General features: G+C 37.0%; 1 protein-coding gene across 2 annotated transcripts in view; it reads left to right on the plus strand.

Annotated features, from left to right (window-relative positions):
• The window catches only part of Unc5c (unc-5 netrin receptor C), a 346,547-nt gene that overhangs the window by 250,801 nt on the left and 73,765 nt on the right, over nucleotides 1-21,981 (plus strand). For both annotated transcript variants that reach the window (XM_051194505.1, XM_051194512.1), the window contains exon 4: nucleotides 7,200-7,303. In XM_051194505.1, the coding sequence (XP_051050462.1) occupies nucleotides 7,200-7,303 (104 nt within the window). The remainder of the gene's footprint in view (nucleotides 1-7,199; nucleotides 7,304-21,981) is intronic.

Consider the following 21,981-nt stretch of genomic DNA (forward strand, 5'->3'; position numbering starts at 1 on the left):
CCTCTTTTTGCTATAATAGATAAATAAGACATTTATCATATTATCTGAAGTAAGCATATTAGGGACTCGTAAATGAAGAAGTTGTTAACAAACTGGATTCCCAGCTAAGGTTTCATGCAAAAACTAATCAAAAGTATATAAAGTGCATGAGAAAGTTTATCATGATTAAAGACTGTAATACAATTTAAAAAACAGCAATAAACATGAAATTACACAAGAAAAATACAAAATATTACATACTAGAGTTTATAGATAATTAACATTTGGTAAAACTCTATAAGAAATGACATTTTAAAAATGCATATGTGCCATTATAGTCTAGAATTTTCTGTATGTAATATTTATAATTACATATTATTCATATTTTATGTTTTAAAATGTTCCACACTCTGTTATCATTCAATATATATATATATTAATATTCACAGAGCCCTATGGGGGTATAAATGAAAACAAAATCCCAAACAATATCAATAATGTAACATTTTCTTTATGTCTTATTCTATGTAAATTAGAAATCTAAATTTCAGCTAGAACAGACTGCTAAGGAATAAATAATTAGCAAATTTGTCAGTTTACAGAACCAACCTATCATAAAACCTACATTTCATTTTCTAAAATTACTTTTCTCAAGTAAATCCTGAAAGACTGGACATTTTTAACAAATGCAAACTGCTATTTGGAATTAGAAGTCATTCTTTGCAAAGGTAACAGTATTAGTCATCTGCTTAAATATGATTGGGAGGTCTTTTTTGCTGACAACCCCTCACCTCCATCCCATGTTAGCTGGGCTCTCCAGTACATGGATGCTAGTTCAACCCATTGTATTCAAAGCTAAGACCTGTCCATCCTCAACTTTCACATGACTCTACATTAACCCATGCCAGACTGTCAGGCAACAGTGCCCAGGGGGCCACCCTTTGGGAGGAAACATGTTGTTCTCTCTCTTATTGATTAAGTACATTGACATGATGAACTTTCTTGTATGATATTTTGAGTATGAATTTCTAATCTATTATTCTCTAGTTTTGTCAAAGTATTTCAGGGTATACTTATAATAACCAGAAATTCAATTTTCATTTTCTTTTATGTTGCACATTACTCTTAAATTTTTATATAAGAATAATAACTTTTTTATGATTATAATGTAATTACATCATTTTCCCTTCCCTTTTCTCCCTCCATACACTCCCATCCATATGCTTTTCTTTCTTTTTTCTTTCTTTCTTTCTTTCTTTCTTTCATTATTTCTCTTCCTCTCTCTCTCTCTCTCTCTCTTTGTGTGTGTCTTTCTGTCTCTCTCTCTCCTGTGTGTGTGTACATATACATTTCTAAATATAACATGCTCAGTATAATGTAACTTGTATGTTTTCAGGCTGACCATTTGGTATTGAACAACCAATTTATGTGATCTTCCCCAAGGAAGAGACTATTTCTCCTATTCTCTTTAATGGCATGTAGTTTTCTTTGTACGTTATTGAAGTCTTCTGGTCTTCCCCTTATTCATTTTAGCATGCCGGACTATTTTTGTTTTTTGTTTTCCTTGTTTTTTTCACTTTTAGCCAGTCATGTTGGTGAGACTTTCTCAGTGTAGTGTCTGATATTTTAACACTGAACATTCTGGAAGCCACCCCTCACATCGGTTTCTATATATATATTTTTTTAATCTGTATAAACCCAAGTATCAAAACACATTCAATAAAAGAACAGTAGATTTTTTCTTTTTTAATTTTATTATATTCAAATGACATTTTGTTTTCATTTATTTTACATACTGACCACAGTTTCCCCTCCCTTCTCTCCTCCCAATCCCCTCTTCCACTCCTCCTTTGTTCCCGTTCAGAAAGAGACAATCCTCCCATGGGTTTGAATATAGCATTATACATCAAGTTGAGGTAGAACTAAAATCCTACCCTTGTGTCAAGGCTGGACAAGATAATCCAGCATGAGCAACAGGTTCCCAAAAGCACCAGGGACAGGTCCTGATCTCACTACTAGGAGCCTTACAAAGAGAATAAGCTAGACAACTATCACACACATGCAGAGTTCCTGGGTCAGTCCCATGGATGCTCCCTAACTGTTGGTTCAGGGTCCATGAGCTCCCAAGAATTCAGGTCAGCTGTCTCTGTGGGTATTCCCCAAATCATCACCCCACCCCCATTGGCTCAGAAAGACTCTCAGAACTCATCCCAGTGCTTAGCTATGGATTTCTGCATCTTCTTCCCTCAGATACTAATCTCTGGTGACAATTATGGTAGTCAGCAATCTGATTACAGTAGATGGCTAGTTCTCCACTATTGCTAGGAGTCTTAGATGGGGTTATCCTTGTGGATTCCTGGAGGTTTCCCTGGTTTTCTAAGATGCATCTACTCTTACCATTTACAAAGTAATTTATTTTGTCAATTCCTCTGGGTACTGCTAACTACAAGCAAGTGGCATATTAGTTTCATAGAATAAGATTCCTGCCCTCTTAAAAACATATTTAAAATATCCATCCATTGGCCCTGATAGGAAAAGGATCCTACAAATCACAGATTTATTTTTATTACATTAATGAGGAAAGTAAGACCCAAAGTCTACTTAGTTTCCCAGTTTTATCAAATGGCTCAGTAATGCTTACAGAGGTCTGAAAGTTGTTGTTTTCCATACTATTGTGCAAAAGCTCCATTGAAAGCCATAAAATACTACAATGACAAATGAGTCTTTGCACACATATGTATGTTCAAAGCAGATACTCTTTGATTGAGCATAAATGAATTGAAATCCTTGTCACTGCAGGTCTGATTCAACATCTGTTAATTGGATTTCAGTTAATGGATTTAGTAAGTCAATATCCATGTTCAGAAGTCAACTTGTCTCTGAATCCAGGTTTATAATAACACTAATTTTCTTTTTAATTTGTAGGATCAATAACTAAATCATATATGTAACTATATGTGCTTTATTGGTTAGATATGTAAAATCAAAGACAAAATCAAGTTTAACTTACAGAGATAACCTGTTAACACACACACACACACACACACACACACACACACACATATATATATATATATATATACATATATATATATATATATATATATATATATATATATATATTCCTAAGGCAGAATTCATCTTTTTTTCCCCTGACATGAATTCCCATATTATTCTAAACCACATGTTTTACATTTAATTCTTGGCTGACAACCCATTTTTCTGTCACCCTTGTGTTCACTGTGTCTGCAAGGCATCCTCTCTGCCTTCTAGAACATCTCTGTGAATGATGTTACTCACCCTCCATTACATACCCACAATATAGTACGAACCAAAAGAAAGGTTTGATATCAAAACTTAAAAATTCTTTTTCAGGAAGATGTAACTGCTTTATGGGATTACATGTCATATTTTAGAAATTAAATAAAATTTGTGAGGAATTTAGAGCCCAGCCATTAAGACAATGTAATTATGTAATAGCTATTGATGATTTAAGTACATCTTTGTCGAATTGGGTAGCCACAGTAGGTTTCCTTTGCCAAACTTTTCTCAATCAAGAAACAATGAGCACAGTCATGTGCACTCATACAGTAGAAACTTAAATAGTGTCTGTTTGTGGGACCCCTGGCATTGTGATTAGAATCTATCCTTAGTGCAGGAGCTGGCTTTCTGAGATCCATTCCATATGGTGAGATGCCTTGCTCAGCCTTAATGCCGGAGTTAGAGGGACTTGGCCTTGGCTTGACTGAATGTGCCAGGTTTTGTTGACTCCCCATGGGATGCCTTACTCTTTCTGAGAGGTGGATGTGTGTGTGTTGGAAGGAGGTTGGAGAGAGGGGGACTAGGAGTGGGAGTGATAACTGTGGTTAGTATGTAAAATTGATCAAAAATTAATTTTTTAAAAAAATTAAATACTTTGTCAAAACTTGTACCACATCCTAACAGAAATGACAGCATGCTGAATTCAAATGCACTGTTTCTTAATCATGGAAAATACAGTAGGTGCTCACATTGTTCACTTCACCAGGCCCTGCACACTCCCCAGCTAATGACATCTTTTCACAGCTATGCCACATTGTGCTGTTGACCTCCCTTCTCCTTAAAGCTTAGCTCCTTGTGGTCTCTGTCACTTTCCTCTCTGGGTTTCCTCATACCTCTCTATTCACTCTTGCCATTTTTGTTCAGAGTCCTTCTGCTTCAATATTTCTGTCCTCTTTGCTTTATGCTATGTTCTGTCCCATCAGAAGCACTGATTTCTAGTGCTTCAGCTAATGCTGAGAAAGCCAAACCCACTCAGGCCAGGAGTGGTCACCCAGTGAACATTTGGCATTTTCTACATCTACTTGTTTTGTCATAGCAAGGAAAGGTAGTATAAAATATAGTGAGTAGAGGTAAGTGATGATAATAAGCACATTAGTATGTAAAGAACAGCTTCACAAAGAAATGACGAAGCCCCCAAATTCAATAGTGCTGTGAATTACAAACTATGACTTAGGTATACTGGACCATTCTATTTGAGCATCCCATAGAAACACAAAACTCAGTATGTAACAGGGGGAAATTATCTGCTCCTCCATTTCGCTGCAAACCTTAATACTTTGGATTTTGATATAATGCAATAGCACCAAATATAGCAACAGATTTACCTGCTGACACTCCAAATACCTTAATTTTCTGAGTTTTAATCTACAAACATTGAAGTATCTCTCTCCTCTTCTGTGATCAACTATCTACTGAATCCATGGCTATCTTATTCCCAGCAGTCTACACAATCTGGTCCATGATTCCCTACTACTACTGCAATCCATCTGTCTTCCTTAGGATAATATGGCAGTTGAATTCAGTCCTTCAATTTTGAAGCATTGGCCATTGCATACTGAGCAAAAAGGCATCTCATTAACACACCACATTTCACCCTTAAATCTTGTTTCTATATCTGGCACATCCTTACCTTAAACAACTCATCAAATCTCTACCATAAGTGTCTAATTTTAAATATCAAGTGAAATTCCTTTAACAATTTGAATATGTGCTTTTTCTTATCCTTAGTTCTTTTTTTTATATACTGAAAAGTGAAATCAAGTCAGTATGTTATTAATTTCAGGACAAAGTCTAGTCATTTTGCCTCTACTTGATTCAGGCTAGATAGAAACTCTTCAGAGTCATTCTATGCAAAAAGCCACACCATATAGATGGAGTTTTATTCTATCAAAGTTATTAGCTACTATTTTTTTTCATTGGCTACCATGTTTACCAAAACCTTGTCCTCAGTGCAGATCAAAGACAAACAGAAGTTATTGTAACAAAGAGAAGACTTTTATATTCCTGTGGTAGCACACTTGGATGAGAAAGGATTAAGAGGAGTGTGTGGGATGGCAAGATATATAAAATCAAAGGTTAGCACATTCAATACAGTAACAATTGTTTTGCTGTGAGATTTTGGTAACTTATTAAGCATATTCCTCATTTATGAAAGAGGAATATATAGTTGAGATATCTTTCAGATCATGATAACATCTGGATTCTAAATACTCATCTCAAACATACACTCAATGTCCTTGAGAATCCTGTCACAACTGTCCCTCTGATCGCACTTCTCTCATCCTTTGAAGAGTCTCTTGCCTTATCTCAGCTCACATCAATCCACCATTTTCTTACAACAATCAGAATCTTGGAAGTTTCTTCTGCCAAGAACTCCAACAATAAAATGAATCTATAAGTGAATCTTTTCTTCTGTGACTTTTTCTAGATGGAACTTTCTAGATGTAACCTGTTAGAGCACATGTCTAGAGTCTTTGGGTTTCCACCTTATATTTCAGTAGGCTAAAATGATACTTTCAGATCCTTTTATATTTGTCAAAGACAGATGTGGGATGCCCTTCTGTATGCTGCAAATATGTGTTGCCTTTATTGGTTGATGAATAAAGTGTTTTTTTTTTTTTTTTTTTTTTTTTTGGCCAATGGGCAGGCAGAATACAGCTAGGTAGGAAATCAAACAGAGTTACAGAGAAAAGGCTGAGTCAGGGAGACATGTTGTAACTGCATAAGAGGTAAGATGCCAGAACATTACCAGTAAGCCATGGCCATGTGGATGTTACATAGAATATGACTATGGGTTAATTTAATTGTGAGAACTAGTCAGTGATATCTGAACCATTGGCCAAACAATTATACTTAATATTAAGCCTTAGAGTGATTATATGGGAAATGGTGGGTGGGACAAGAAACTTCCTGCTACAAAGGACATAGATGAAAGAAGAGAGCCATTATTTTTTTAAAATTGAACTCCACTAGTTAAACATAAGATAATCCTGTACTGTAAAGAATTGAGCTGTACATACAAAGTAAAATTCTAGAGGTTCTTAAGAAATGCCCTGAATATATTTTACTTTTTTAAAAAGTTGATAAAATTTATTTAAAGTTTAAAGCCAAACTATTAAAAACAAAACAATCTCATTCAAGGATGTGTTAGTTAAAGCTGTCTCCTACAGTATGTACCTGTGATATTTGTAAGATGATAGGCTGGTTTCTGACATTTTCATCTCTGTGTATTTTCCAAAGCTGCTGCATCTTGCCATAATAGCTCTAGCTGTACAAGTACATAATTAGGTACTTGGCATGTTTGAGAAGATATGAATACTTAATCTTCTCATTGAAAATGGCTACATGATTAGAAATTAAATTCTTTCTAGAACATTCTCAGCAGGTACCCTCTGTTTTCCCTTGTGCTTTTAAGACATTTCCAGAAGTTATATAACTTATTTGTGAATCCTCAAGGAGTCCTATTTTCCAATCTAAACAGAAGGGCACTTTTGATTCATGAATAAAAATAGTCTGGATATACTACAACTTTAATGATATCAATTGTAAGAAAAATTATTTATGTACATAAGGAACTCTGTCTTTAAGATTCAAGAAAATTGGGTACTTTTAATTAAAACTATGACCATCACAGTAGATTATCAAGAAATAATAAAGTGCAGTTAATGGATTTTAGTAATTACTAAAATAATCAACAAAATATTTTTATTAAAGGTAATAGCCTTTAAGTTTCATAATTTATTCTATATAGAATATTACTTCTCAGATTAGGGTATAATGTCAACAGATAGATAAACTATAAAGATGCAAAACATTAACCTGGGGAAAGTTTTGGCACTTTCTGTAAGAAGACTGGTATTATTTAGTTTTGACATGTATTTTATCACCAAACCTTCTAGATCTACGGAAGACATTTGAGCAGGAACCCTTGGGAAAGGAAGTGTCTCTGGAACAGGAAGTCTTACTCCAGTGTCGGCCACCTGAAGGGATCCCAGTGGCTGAGGTAACAAAAATGCATTGCATTTAGCATTTGGCACTTAGTTATTCTAATAGAGGCCTAATCCATGGCTAATGGTGCAGTGAATTAGGACATGGCATGATGAATGGTTGGTAATGGAGTCCTAACTGCCTGCTGCTGGCAAAACAGATTGATTAGAAACTGATTAATGACTTGGGAGTCAATTAGAATGCCCCACTGGACAAAGCCACAGGCAGCATGGTTTAATTTTATCATTCTCTTTCAAAACAATCAGAAATAATGTTTTTACTTTATCTGGCACCTATAGAAAGAGATGCTGTGATTAAATGTGTCATCAGTTGTATTAATGTTTAAGATGATATAAAAACAATATGTTATACTAATAAGAAAAATGTGTGTGTCTTATGAGCCTACACTGCACACTTGTGTTTCTCAGTCTATTTTATCATCATGAAGATAAAAAAAAAAGTATATCCACTATCATAAACATGATCACCTCCATCTAGTAATATCTTTATCAATGTATGCATTGTTTTGGTTCTGGTTAAATGAAGCCTATGCACAGCTAATGAAGGAATGTGGGTCAGGTTTTCGGCATGACTTTTCATTAGCAGCAATGTGTTGCTTTTTGAAAAGAGTGTGTATTGGAGCAATTATCCTCATGACCCATAGGAAAGTGCATGCTCTCCTGGGGACACTCACCATAATGTTACAGCATCCTGTTGAAGGAAATGAACATTATGTCTTTTATTTGTTAACAAATAGTTCCAACCTCTAAAACAACATTCCCTTTACATGGTGGTTAATAGACTACCTTATAGTGCCCAACAGGATTATATACAGAATTCTACAAATCAAATTTATTGTAAGTTTTATTTGTAAGGGTCCTTGCTAGCCTCCAAGCTTCATGAAGTCATTTGAAAGATTTACCCTACATTGCATATGTGGAAAGAGATATCTACCAGTTATCATTCAGACCTAAATATGGATTCAGTGGACATGGATCAGCTCATATTTTTCAGACAATAAAAATCTTAAAATTCTGCCTCTCCAAGAAATAAAAAAAATAATATTGAAAGCTTATTAGTAATTAATTATAAATATTTCATTTGTTGTTGGACTTCTCATAGCTTTTCAGATTGGTACAAAGTAGGAATCAGATAAGGTAGCCAGACTCGCAACTGAACACCTGGTTCTTGTGAGTTAATACTGGCAACAAATTACTTGAAAATATACACAAAAGGACTCCATTTTTCTGTCATAACATTTATATCTGTTTCTTAATCACAAAATCATATTTCCCTTTTCACACTGAATAAAGACAACTATTTTTCCTTGTAATAGGTGGACTCTTCTGCACAAAATCAGAAATTGCACCATTACCACCCACTATCACACAATACCATATCGGCGTCTTGTATCCCCAGAACACAGGCTATGACTTAGTATGGCTGAAATGAAGGACATTCTTCTCTGTCTTGCATTTCCTTCACTTCAGATATGTGACAGAGCATCTGTCTCCTTATTTGTAGTTCTAAAGTAAACCTCTTACAACAGCCACAGTACTAAACATCCTATGATCAGCATGGGCATCTGTAATCTGGCTTCTACTGTAACTGTCCATTGAGCTGCATGGGTATTCATAGCTTTGCTTCTACTCAAGGCAACTTAAAAGCAGGTGGTCCTCAGAAAAAGTCTTATGGAGAGACTTTTTTATTTTTATTTATTTATTTTTTTTTTGTCAGCTCAACATAGTAGTTCACTTTGTCAAGGAATAAAGTTTCATGACTTCAAACTAATTGGCTATGAATTTTATGTGTATCATCACTGGGGAAGAGCCTAATTAACATTTGGCAAGCTCAAAAATCATATACCCATTTGACATTCAAAGAACTATATTTAATACATATTACTTTTTCTTTCTATTTTTTTTTCAGTCAGAAAAGAGATCAAACATACATGCTTAAAAGCAGACTAATAAACTCCAGTGTAGATTCTTTTTAACACCATTAAAATCACCAAGATCAGAAAGCCAATGGGTGCCTTAAGATGACACTTTCCAGCTGCTGTTTGCTCAAGAGCAGCAGGAAAATGCAAAAAGGAAGGGATGAAAGATAGCTTGGGAGTCAAAAGATTATTTGATCATTTTAGTTTCATTGTAAATGCATTTGGTATTTTATTTTCATTTATTTGTTTGGGGATTTTGAAAGTGTAAAAATGACATAAAATAAGATGTTGATCTTAACATAAAACCAGCCAGTAAAATGCATGTGTTTTGTGATCGTTAAATCAGTCCTGAGGCAGTCAGCATGGATAGATGTGTGCTTTGCTGCTGTCCAATGCAACTGCTACTGAGAGAAAAATCAGATGTGAATGTTCAGTGAACACATGGCTGGTCAACTCAATTTATCTTTGTTTCGCATGCATGTGGCTAGCTTCATGAAGGAAGATGTAGTCTTTGCAGATTATCAGGAAGTGGTAATTGGCTCTTAGCTAAACCAGCCATCTTTTACAAAAGAGTCTAGCCTCAATTATGATCACACTGCATATATACATATAATGTCATAAGCATTGCTTGCGTGATAGCAGTGGGTTTCTCCCATTTTAGCATCCTTTAGTCTCTTCTATGGATTAGCAATTGACTTTCTTATAAAACTTCCGGATTATATCTAAGCATGATCATGTTTTAACCTCTGACTTTACGCAAGATACTTAAATCCTTTTTGCCTAGATTTTCCAGTCAGATGAAGAAGATAATAGTACTTATGTATTATGTGTTGGTGATATTTAATAACTTAGTATGAGAAAACTACTTAAACCTGTCTAAAGCCATAAAAGGCTATCGACCACTATACTATACTATTATTCATTATGCCATTATATTATGTTACTAATTCCCAGACACTGAACTCATAGTCACTGAATGTTTCTCACCCTAAACACTCTGGGATATAGGGAGGAGGAAGTTCTGCTGAAGAATCACCAAGATGACACCTATATCCCACAGCAATTGGTTTGCTTGGAGGTCATAACTGTTACAGATAAAATTGACCTTTTAAATTTAAAGCTGAATCACTTTCTCATTATTGTGACCAAATCCCTGACAAACACCAACTTCAGGGATAGGGAGTTTGCTCTAGACTCACAGTTTGAGGGGATACAGTCAAATACAAGGGAGACAGCATTTCAACAGAAGCAGGAGACAGCTACGCACACTGCAGCTACAGTCAGAAAACAGGGACAGGAAGTGGGGCGGGTATTACAAACCCCAGTGCCCATCCAACCCCAGGATAACAAACTTCAATGTCCACCTCGCCACCCCAGTGACAAACTTCCTCCAGCAAGATGCCACCTCCAAAAAGTACCACAACATTCCAAAACAGAAGTGTTAGCTAGGCACCAAGTCCTCAAACACGAGCCTGTGGGGAACATTTCACATCCAAACCATAGTGCTGGCAAATGTTATGAAGGTGTGCTGTTCTCATTCCACTCAAGTCACTAGGTACTGTCATTCATCTGGTCCTCCTGGTTCCAAGAGTCCTGTGGACATTGTATTTTCTCCCAAGGAGGAAATTTAAGCAGAAGATACTGTTCACGTATCTCTTTTTGAGAGCCCAAGGGGCAAAAATAGTATGTCTCAAGTAAAGAAAGAACCATCCAACACTTATTTATGGTTCAACATCCCCCTCCCCAATGGACAATGACTTTGAGTACCCTCTAAGACTCACCAGTTAAATAAACTGTTTCTATCCCAGGAACAAAACACTAGTGGTTCAGAACCCGACCTTAATGTTTCTTCCTCTAATCTGCTTTCCACATTCTGTCTCTCAATATTCTTCCTGATTGACTAGGGATGTTTTAAAAATATTTAATAACTGCACAGCTTCCTTAGCACAAGCAGAGTCCTGAGAACCTTGGGTTGTATTGGACATAATGCCATCAGATGCTAATTCATAGTCGAGATTATGCAAAGGAGCCAGTCAGAATAAAGGGTTGGGAGACACTCAGTTATTTGGCAACACATTCAGAGCTGATTTAGCATTTATCAGCTGGTGTAAGAAAATGTGTGGCTGGATAAACGGCAGCTCCTATACTCTATGATTTTATAACTGTGTGGAAATTCATCTATTTACTCTTCTGCTTGACTATACTGTGGAGAGATAAGAAACACAAATATGAGTACTTATTTTATTTATTTATGGCAGAAAATAAGATTATCAAGGTAAACTAAACCTAATAAAGAAAGAAGTCATGTCAGATATAATAAAGAAGCTACCCTTTGGGAAGCAGAAATTTCTAGAATTATGACCCTCTTAATAAAAGCTCAGTGATAGATATTGGGGTTCAAACTGAAGATCAGAGAAGCAAAGCATCCAGCCTGTAGCTCTTACCTCTCCCGATGCTGAATTGAAGATCCTGCCTTCCTTTTGACTGGAAACTAAATCTCTTCCTGTCCTCACAGTGGCTGGAGACTAATTGACAGTGACTGGAGATTGACTTTGCTTCTTCTTTATATACCTCTCTAATTCTGGGAGTAAAAGCATGAGCTCTGTTTCTTTTAGATTGATTCACTCTTATGTAGCTCTGGGTGGTCTTGAACTCACAGAGATCCATCTACTTCTGTCTCCTGAATCCTAGGATTAAAGATCCTAGGACTACAACTTCCCAGCTTCTATAGATAGCTAGTGTGGCTGGCTTTACATTTTGATCTCCAATGGCTTTATTAGGTCATAAACAATATATCATCATATGGAATGATACCTTTTACCTATGAAGATATAACCCCATTACAGAACCCTTTGTGAGATGTGATCCTTTAGTCTGAACCCTCAGAGCAGGATTCCAACTTACCAGGACAAGGAATAAAAGGATACTTGGGAGATACTTCAGCCCAAAGAGCACACACAGGGGATAGTCATAATAGTCTCACTAAAATAACAAAGTAAACAATTCAAAAGAAAATCTAATAACAGACATATTGTTGGGTAATATTGCATGGTATTTTCACAACCCATTTTCTAGGATCAATCCAGAAATGATCCTTTGTTCCTCTTTCTGATGGCATTTGACTCCATTTCAATAACAAGTCTCTCTCCCCTATCTCCCTAAAGAAGCAAGACAATATGCTGTGGAGTAGGTGCTGGGCTGTTCCCAAGGCATAAGCACAGCTCTCTCTAAAATTAACCCCTCTCTGCTCATTTATGTCCATGCCTAGAAAATGTTATGAAGACACAGCAAGCTTGGGATGCTTTATCTCATCAGATTATTCCTTTTTGGAAATCACTGGATCAAACCATCAATGGATACAAGGGTTTTTATGGCATGGTAGAAAGAACAAAACAGACATTTTCACTAAAACCTGTGATTTGTTTCACCTTTAACAAGGGGATAATTGCTTCCCTAATTATAATTGAGCTATTTCTCATAGGAGTTTAATTGGAGGAACAGGGCACAGTGTTCAACTTATTGACCCAGTTGTGCTTAAAAAATGCCTTCTTATTTATCAACATTTGCATCTCTAATTAGTAAGTGGGAAAATCCAGGGTGAGGTGTGAAAGAATAGATTGTTTTACTGAGCTGAGTTTAGTCATGATAAATAGGAAACAGATTTTATGTAAGTTGATACTGACAAGACCAAAACCTACTGGCAGCTGGAGGAGATACCAAATTTGTAACATCAGGTCTCTCCATCCAATTGCTTACTAATAACATCCACCTCACAAGCCATGCCAATTCTCAGAATTGGTGGAGGTGAATTTTCTGCCAGGTGCATTGCCTACCAATCTGTGTGTCATCATCTGTACCGGTAAAAGAGGTTCAGGGGGAAACGAAGATGCTGGTCCGAGGAAACCTTGCTTCAGTGCCTATAGTCTGTTAGAATTACAATGTGGAGAATTAGAAATCATGTTTTCAAATGCCTTCCATTTTCACATTGGTCAGTTTAAGCTTTGCATTGCTCCAAGAACATTTTCTACTGTTACACCTTCATGGTATTTTTCTCCTAACCTGTCTCTAATATTTAATACACTGAGCTCACCACAAAGCCATGTATCTGTGTAAATTTAAATTAATGACAAAATTAACATAATATATTTAAGCTATAAAACCAGTTACATATTCCAGCTTCAATTTCCAAACATGCATAGTGGTTCCTTAAAGGCGATAGATGGAAAATGCATATTCAGTATTTTATCATCAAGAGATATTTCTTGTTGTCTCACTGTGCACCTAGTATTTTTATGATTGTTCTGAAAAGAAAAATCAAAAAGGCAGAAGGAGAAGGCATTTTTAAGTTAACCACAGTCAAAGGGAATAAGGCAAGGTCAACAGTACGAGAGAGGAAAACAAAACACAAGGTCATATGAGGTGGTTATAGGGGATTCAGAGAGTTCAAAAAAGTCTCTCTGAAGAGATAAATTTGCACTAAGATCTGGGTGACAGGAAGGGCCAGACTTGAAAAGAACTGGGTCGGAAAGCTCCAGGCAGCAGAGACAGAGGCACAAATCCCCTCAGGAGCTAATGTTTTCAAAAGAAAGAGGCTCATATCGGAGAGCCAATGATAGGAAGACATCAGTGTCAGGAGAAAAATGGTTCAGGGACTATGGACATGACAAGTCACTCAGAACCATCTTTAAATGTGTGCAAAGCCACCAGAGATGAGGAATTTTCTCAACATGATATGTGGCTTTTAAAGATCATTGTTACTACTTCCTGGGAAGTAGATTTTGAGAATATAAGAATAGGGGCAAGAATATTAGTTAGGATTCTTGCTTGCTTGGATCTCATCAATGTTCAAACAAAAGAAAACAGTTGCTTATCCTAAGGTATAAGCAGAAGGTAAGAAGAAAAATGGGAAAAACATGTGGCATACATATTTTTCTGAATGTGACATTTAAATATGATTTTCCAAATTGAAGGAAATGTGCAAATTATTTGTTCTGTCTTGAGAAAGTGAAATGTTCCATATCCACATTCAACAGGCCCACTAGCAGGAGCTCTTTGTAGACAAACTGAAATAAATGGCCAATAGGGTCTCCTACATCTAGTACCATTGGTGCTTCAGCAATGAACAAAGGCCTAAGGAGACTCATAAGAACATGGCAGAGGGGCCTTTCATTTTCAACACCCTTGCTGGCTGAAAATAAAAAGTGGTCTTGGATCTTTGGATCTTTGGCCACTCTCGTGCTTTGTGGTTTCAAGGATTCTCCATATGCCTGCAGTCTGTACTTACCTCAGTCAGTGGGGACGGGAAAAGCATTCTCTAGAGGACAGAAGGTCCACATCTCCTGAAGATTATTAGACACCACAGTATTGAATACTTTCCATTGGTAAAAAAAAGAAGAAAGGCTATGAATTATTCATCTGGAAGTCAAGTTCTTAGAAAAAGGAGTAATAGACTAGTAATTCATCAATGGGCTTGTCTATTTATAGCCCTTTTATTGTAGAAATTTAGCTTTTTAAACACAATTCAGGGCTAATTTGTTCTCTTGTATGGTGGCGCCATATATAGCCATTCAACTTTGGGACTTTTCCTGGTTTGTAATTTTATTTCTCAATTAGACTTTATTACTTTACGTTCTTTGTCCATTTGTTTTTATCTCTTCATGGTCTAACCAGTTTGAGAAGTTTACAGAATTGAAGACTAGTTCGCCTCCACAATATGGTCTGTGTACATTCAGATCTCAGAAGCAATGAGCCAGACATATGTGCAATTAAGGGAGGAAAACAAATTCCCTTTCTTGGCAAATTCCTTCATTCTGCAGAAGTTACAACAACTGAGCAAAATGTCACTGTAGTTTCCATTTGAATTTTTTTAATTCTTTGCCCATTTTATTTTTACAATTGCCTAAAGATAGAGTTTCAACTTGCTTGAAGACTAGCACTTCTTAGAGCACATAAAATACTTTTATTTTCACAGCCCTACTAAAGGGTATAAAGAATATTGAATAATGGCCATAAGACAAGTGAATGATTGTTTATTTAATTGTAGATCTGAGAAGCAAATAGCTACATAGCTAAAGTGACCTAAAGTGGTTTCTTGTTCATTTGAGATATTCAAAGGGTACAGTAAGATATCTATTATCTATCGCTCATACATATAGAGCAAGCAGGAGAGAGAGAGAGAGAGAGAGAGAGAGAGAGAGAGAGAGAGAGAGAGAGAGAGAGAGAGAGGAAGAGAGAGAGAGGGAAAGAATCCTGGAACTTCAAACCTTTAAGCAGGTGGAGGCAAACACCATTAGTGGGACCATACACAATGCTAGCTCCCAATAGATGTCTTTTAGAATTGTCAAGGCCTTATGCCTCAGGATGTAGTGCATAGCTGATCCATGTGAACACAATCTGAGAGCTCTTTAGATAGCAGTGTAGGTGCTCCCACCCACACACAATCACTTCATCAGCATCTGCGTTTTAACCAGTCTGCAGGCAGAGCTCGAACTAAGTATTCCTCTGAGAAGTGTCTGGAAAAAATGACAGTAATGTCCAACTCTTAAACACTAAATTAGCGTGCTCTGTGTACAATGCAATTACTATAATCTATAAGAACTACTCATATGGACTAAAATCTATCATATTTTAAGTAGAAAACTATCAAATGAATTAATAATAACAATAACAGTAATACCTCAGACTTGTCATTTGTAAACCAATCGGTGAAACTCGGCAGACTCCCAAAGGCTAGCAAATGAACTTTCAAGAAGCTTAGCTTGGCTGAGTGTGTGTTTAATAATTGCCCAATAATTGCTTTTCCCATTTGTTTGATTAATGTACCTATACACTATTCTCTACCAAATCCCCACTCTCATAGATGTGCACATACTTCAGAGTTCTGTTGTGTCGTTTTCTAGGGCAGTGTTCTGGCACAGTGGTCCCCAACTTGCTATTAACAATATAACCTTTCTGATAGGTGGGAACTTTTGTACATAATGGTTGCTGGAGTCACTTTTTCATCTTGGATGGCATGTGGCAGTTTCCTTGGTTAATTAGGACAAATGTGCCAATTATGTTAATGTTTCTCCTGATACCAATCAGTGAATAATTAGACACAACACATCTGTCTTTCACAGGGATGGAGAATAGAAAGAAAAGATGCTTGGCTTCTTATATTGACATATATGATTGAACAATACCTTAGTCAATCCCAGGGTCAGCAAGGTTTGTGTTAAAAAGGTACATGCTGTCAGCTGCCATTGAGGGTCTGAATACCTTCCACAAAACTGAAAAGGGTCTCTGCAAAGAACTTAAGTCATATTTTCTTCTTTTATGATAATAAAAACAGCTAAACTCCTGTTTAGTCAAACTCCTGGAATCTGGTTACAGATCGGGGTCAAGACCAGGCTGGAAAAACCCACAGAATCAGGTGACCTGAAAAAGGGGGAGCTCATATGCTCCAGTCTGACAGCTGGGAAACCAGCATAGAATTGACCCAGACTCCCTGAATGTGGGTGTTAGTTAGGAGGACTAGGTAGTCTATGGGACTTCTGGTAGTGGATCAGTATTGTCCCTAGTATATGAATGGACTTTGGGAGCCCATCCCACATAGAGGGATACTTTCTCAGCCTAGCCACATGGGAGAGGGCCTAAGCCCTACCCAAATGATATGATAGACTTTGAAGACTCCCCATGGGGAGCAGAAAAGGGATAGGCTGGGCTTTGGTCAGGGTGATAGAGGAAGATGGGAGGGTGAGGGAATTGGGATTGACATGTAAAATAACCTTATTTCAAATTTAAATTATAAAGGGAAAAATAATAATAATAACATAAATATTACATAGCCCTATTGAAAAGAGTGTAGTGATATTATATATTTATCTCTAATCTATCAAAATAAGTGACTTTTTATATAGTGGTATCTAAAACTCAAAAATAATTTGGCTTTATTGATGTGAAAGATTGTGCTAAGAAAAAAAAAAACACAAAATTCAGCCTTGGTACTTGAGTGAAAGAAAGGACTATGAATATATACAAGCCACCATAACATTTCAGTTAGCTACAGTCTCTGTTTATATCTTTCTCTGTACAAAATTTCAAAGACTTCTGGTTAGTGGGAATTTGTTGTTATTTCCAGGGATACATCCTATTTCCACTGTCAGAGGTCCCATAGACTTCCCAGGCCTTCCAACTGAGATCCATGTTCAGGGTGTCTGGGTCTGTCTAATGCTGGTTTCCCAGCTATCAGTCTGGGGGCCCATTAGATCCCCTTTGTTCAGGTCAGCTGTCTCTGTGGGTTTCTGCAGCCTGGTATTGACCTCTTTGCTAATCTCTACTCCCTCTTTATAACTAATTTCAGTTTAGCTCAGTGTTTAGCTATGAGTGTCTGTTTCTGTTTCCCTCAACTACTAGATGAAGGCTCTAGGATGGCATATAAGGTAGTCATCAATCCCATTATCAGAGAAGGGCATTTAAGGTAGTCTCTCCACCATTGCTTAGATTTGGGTCATCCTTGTAGGTCTCTGAACATTCCCCTAGTGACAGTTTTCTCTTCAAACCTATAATGGCTCGCTCTATTATCGTATCTTTTTTTTATTGGTCTCCTCCATTCCTCGTCTGACTCAACCTTCCTGGTCCCTCATGTTCTCCTCTTCCCTCCTCTTCTTCCCTTCCCTTTCTCCTAATTCCCTCTCCACTCACTGCCCCCCCCAATATGCTCAGGAGATCTTGTCCCTTTCCTCTTCTGTGGAGGACCTTGTATGTCTCTCTTAGGGTTCTCCTTTTATCCTAGCTTCTCAGTCAGTGTGGATTGTAGGCTGGTAATCCTTTGCCTAAAATCCATATATGAGTGAGTACATACCATGTCCATAAAAAAAAAGAAAGAAAAAACAGCTCAGAAAAGAAACATAGTGGTTGCTAACACTGGCACTCAGTGTTTCTTATATATTAATCATACTAGCATATTCTGTTTTGACAAGGGATTGGAAAAACCAATAAAAAGATGCTTTTCTCTGGTTTTGTTTTGGTTGGTTGTTTTGTTTAGTTGTTGTTTTGTTTTGGTTTAGTTTGGTTTGGGTTTGGTTTTGCTTAAACTCCAAATATTTAAGTTTGATTCATCAGTAGTAAAACATAAACATAGTTATATTTGTAACATAAAATCATGAAATGCTACTAGAAATAATGGTTGAATGACTATCATTTAAATAACTCCACATTTTATATTCACTTAGCTATAAAAACACCACTAACTAGACGTTTGGGGGTCAGGATTAGATAGCATAATCACTGTGATATTTGGTTAGGAAAACGAGTGGTGGATGAAAGTTAGCAAATGAGTTTTCAATCATAATTTATCCCATATGCAATTATGAGCTCTAAATAGATAATCTATTGTGAACTATATATTCTGTCTTGTATAGCTAAAAATTAAATGTGAAGTATTTAGGGAAAAGGTAATAGGCAATATTTAAAATGTGAGTGTTGTAAAATGTTGGGGTAGCCTTTCAGAATATATGGAAGTTTGGGCCATTGAGCAGTGGTTTACTACAAAACCTAGGAATATAGTCAGTATTATATATTTATGAAGTGCCAGTAACTCTGAAACTCTACAACCAAGCATCTAAGAACCATGAAAGTTGTTTCTGAAATCGATCCACACAACTTAACTTGGCAATTTTATACACCTTTTCTAGGAACACACAATGGAGATTTTATGCTTCAATATTGGAGCACATAATCAATTTGGGAATCACTCATCTTCATTACCGAAATCATATTAGTGTTTGGAGAATTCCATGGGCAATCAACTGAACTAGGTAATGAGAGTATCAGGGAAATTCTTAAGCATACAATCCTCCTACACCGAGAACCCTTATTCACAAAGGCTGGAATGCAATATCTGTTCAGGAGAAATACTTCCAAGAAATTGTGGCTCCGAAAAATGAGCATGGCTGTCACCAAGGAAGTTTACTAATGGGAGATTTTTAAGTTACATTACTTATTTTGTTTGGGGCATGCATAAGACATAGCCTGTGAGTGGAGATCTAAAGACAATTTTCAGTCTTCAGTCCTCTTTTTCCAACACGTGTGTCCCAGGGATCAAACTCAGGTCCTTGGGTGTAAAGGCAAGCACCCTTACCTACTGAGCCATCTCACTGGCCTCCAATGTGAGAATTTAACAGACAATATTCATAGACTTCATTAATATGGTGAAGTAAAAGCCATATTCTTCCCAAGTGTATACTTTCCTGATTAAGTATGAGAAATGTAAAGATGCATATGTTTTATCAGAGACATTTAAAATAACCTATTTTGACATTTGCCTCTGAGTTGAGTTTAGCACCAGGGGAAGTGTCATTGAATCTATGACTAGCTCCTGATTCCACATACTTCTACTCTGTTATCTTATTAAATGTTCCTGCAACCTCTAGCTGGGTAGTCCTTCATCCTACAGAGGTAAAGACTACAGTCAAGTCTGCTTGGCTCCTGCATTCATTGTCCCCCCTCATTTAAAAATAGTTTCATTAACTGTACATTTTTAAATTTTGGTGCCTTAAAGTGGTACAAATCGTTTATGGCATTATTTGATTTATTTCCATTAGAAAATCACATTATAGCTAGACAAAAGCATCCCAGGAATTTTTTTTAATTACTATTCTTTTGGGAAAATGAATTTTCCAGATCATAATTTTTAAATACTTATTCCATTTGAAAGAGATTTCCTTCCCTGCTGGCCTTGCTCTATTATTTAAAGTGAAAACAAAAGAAATAAAACATGGTTGTGATAATGAAAGTGGCTTGTCAATTAGACAGCACCTTAGGGGTGATGGACCTCTGGGTTTACCTATGGGGCTTGAATTCAACTACATAGATTGAGGTTGGAAGACCTGCCCATTGTGGGTGTCACCATTCCCTGGCTGGGATCCTATGTTATGTAAGTAGAGAAAGGGGTTGAGCACCAATATGCATTCATTATTCATCTGTCAATGTGGATGCAATGTAACTACCTGCTTCAAGTTTCTGCCACCCAGAAAGACTTTGCCTTTTTGATGGGCTGATAACCTTCCTTGATCTGGGAGCCAGAAGTATCTCTTAAGGTGTTGTTGTGAGCATATTTTTTTAACTTTTTCTTATTTTACATATCAATCCCAGTTCCCCCTACCTCTCATGCCCCCAGACCACCTTCCCATCCCATCCACCCTCACTCCACAGGGAGGGTGAGGCCTTCCAGGAGGGGTCAACAAAATCTGTCAAGTCATTTGGAGTAGGAACTAGGCCCTCCCTCCTGCCTCTAGGTTAAGGGAGTATCCCTCCATGGGAAATGTCCTCCCAAAGTCCTTTTGTGCACCAGGGATACATCCTTTTTCCACTGTCTGAGGTCCCTTCGACTGCCCAGGCCTTCTAACTGAGACCCATGTTCAGGGGGGTGCTGAGTCATCCCAATGCTGGGTTCCCAGCTATCAGTCTGGGGGCCCATTAGCTTCTCCTTGTTTAGGTCAGCTGTATCTGTGGGTTTCTGTAGCCTGGTCTTGTCCTCCCTCTCTGCATCTGGATTCCAGTTCGGCTCAGTGTCTACCTGTGTTTGCTTCTGTTTCCATCAGCTACTAGATGAGGGCTCTATGATGGTGGATAAGTTAGTCATCAATCTCATTATCAGGGAAGGGAATTTATGGTAGCCTTTCCACTGTTGCTCAAATTGTTAGTTGGGGTCAGTCTTGTAGGTCTCTGGACATTTCTCTACAGTCAGTTTTCTCTTCAAATCTATAATGGCTCCCTCTTTTTATGCTCTCTCTCTCTCTCTCTCTGTCTGTCTGTCTGTCTCTCTATCTCATTCTCTTTCTCTGTCTCTCTTGTGTATTCCACTCCTGACTCAATCTCTCAATCTTCCTAGTCTCCTGTGCTTTCCTCTCCTTCCCTTCTCTTTCTCCTAGCTCTCTCTCCATTCACTGTCCCACACTCCCACTATGCTTAGGAGATCTTGTTCCTTTCCCCTTCTGTTAGGGACCTTTTATGAATCTCTTAGAATCCTCCTTGTATCTGAGTTTCTCTGGTGGTTTGAATTATAGGCTGGTGATCCTTTGCTCTATGTCTAAAATCCATATATGAGTGAGTACATACTATGTTCCACTTTTTGTGACTAGGTTACTTCATTCAGGATGGTTTCTTCATGTTCCATCCACTGACCTGCGAATTTCAAGATTCCATTCCTTTTTTTTTTTTTTTTCTCCCACAAAGTAGTAGTCCATTGTGTAAATGTACCATATCTTCTTTATCCATTCTTCAGTTGAGGAGCATCTAAGTTGCTTCCAGGTTCTTGCTATTACAAGTAATGCTGCTAAGAACATAGTTGAACAGATGTCTTTGTTGTATGGATGTGGATCTAAAGTGTTGAATTTTCTCACTGGGTTTTTTTCTCAAAGAATAGTGAGGGAATTTTATGGCATTGCATATAATTATTATCTGCACATACTTTGTTAATAAAGGAAAAAGTTAGAATGTTGCAGAGGAATTAAACTCAACTTGAAAATCTAATCCATTATTTTAAAATAAACAGTAAGGTATCAAGTATAAAGAGATTAATGTGAATAGACTATAATTGATCCTTCATTTGTTATGCTTTTCATATTTGTTGAACATCTAGATAGAGTTATCTAGAATTAGAGTTATGGATAGAACTTAACAAAACTTGAGACTGATGTTGATAGTTTGGGAATTGTCAGCCATAAGTGGAGGGAGGGTATCGCCATCCAGTACACAGGAGCCTTCAGATCTCC

Source organism: Phodopus roborovskii, unplaced genomic scaffold (assembly GCF_943737965.1).
Source record: "Phodopus roborovskii unplaced genomic scaffold, PHOROB, whole genome shotgun sequence".
Taxonomy (NCBI): Eukaryota; Metazoa; Chordata; class Mammalia; order Rodentia; family Cricetidae; genus Phodopus; species Phodopus roborovskii.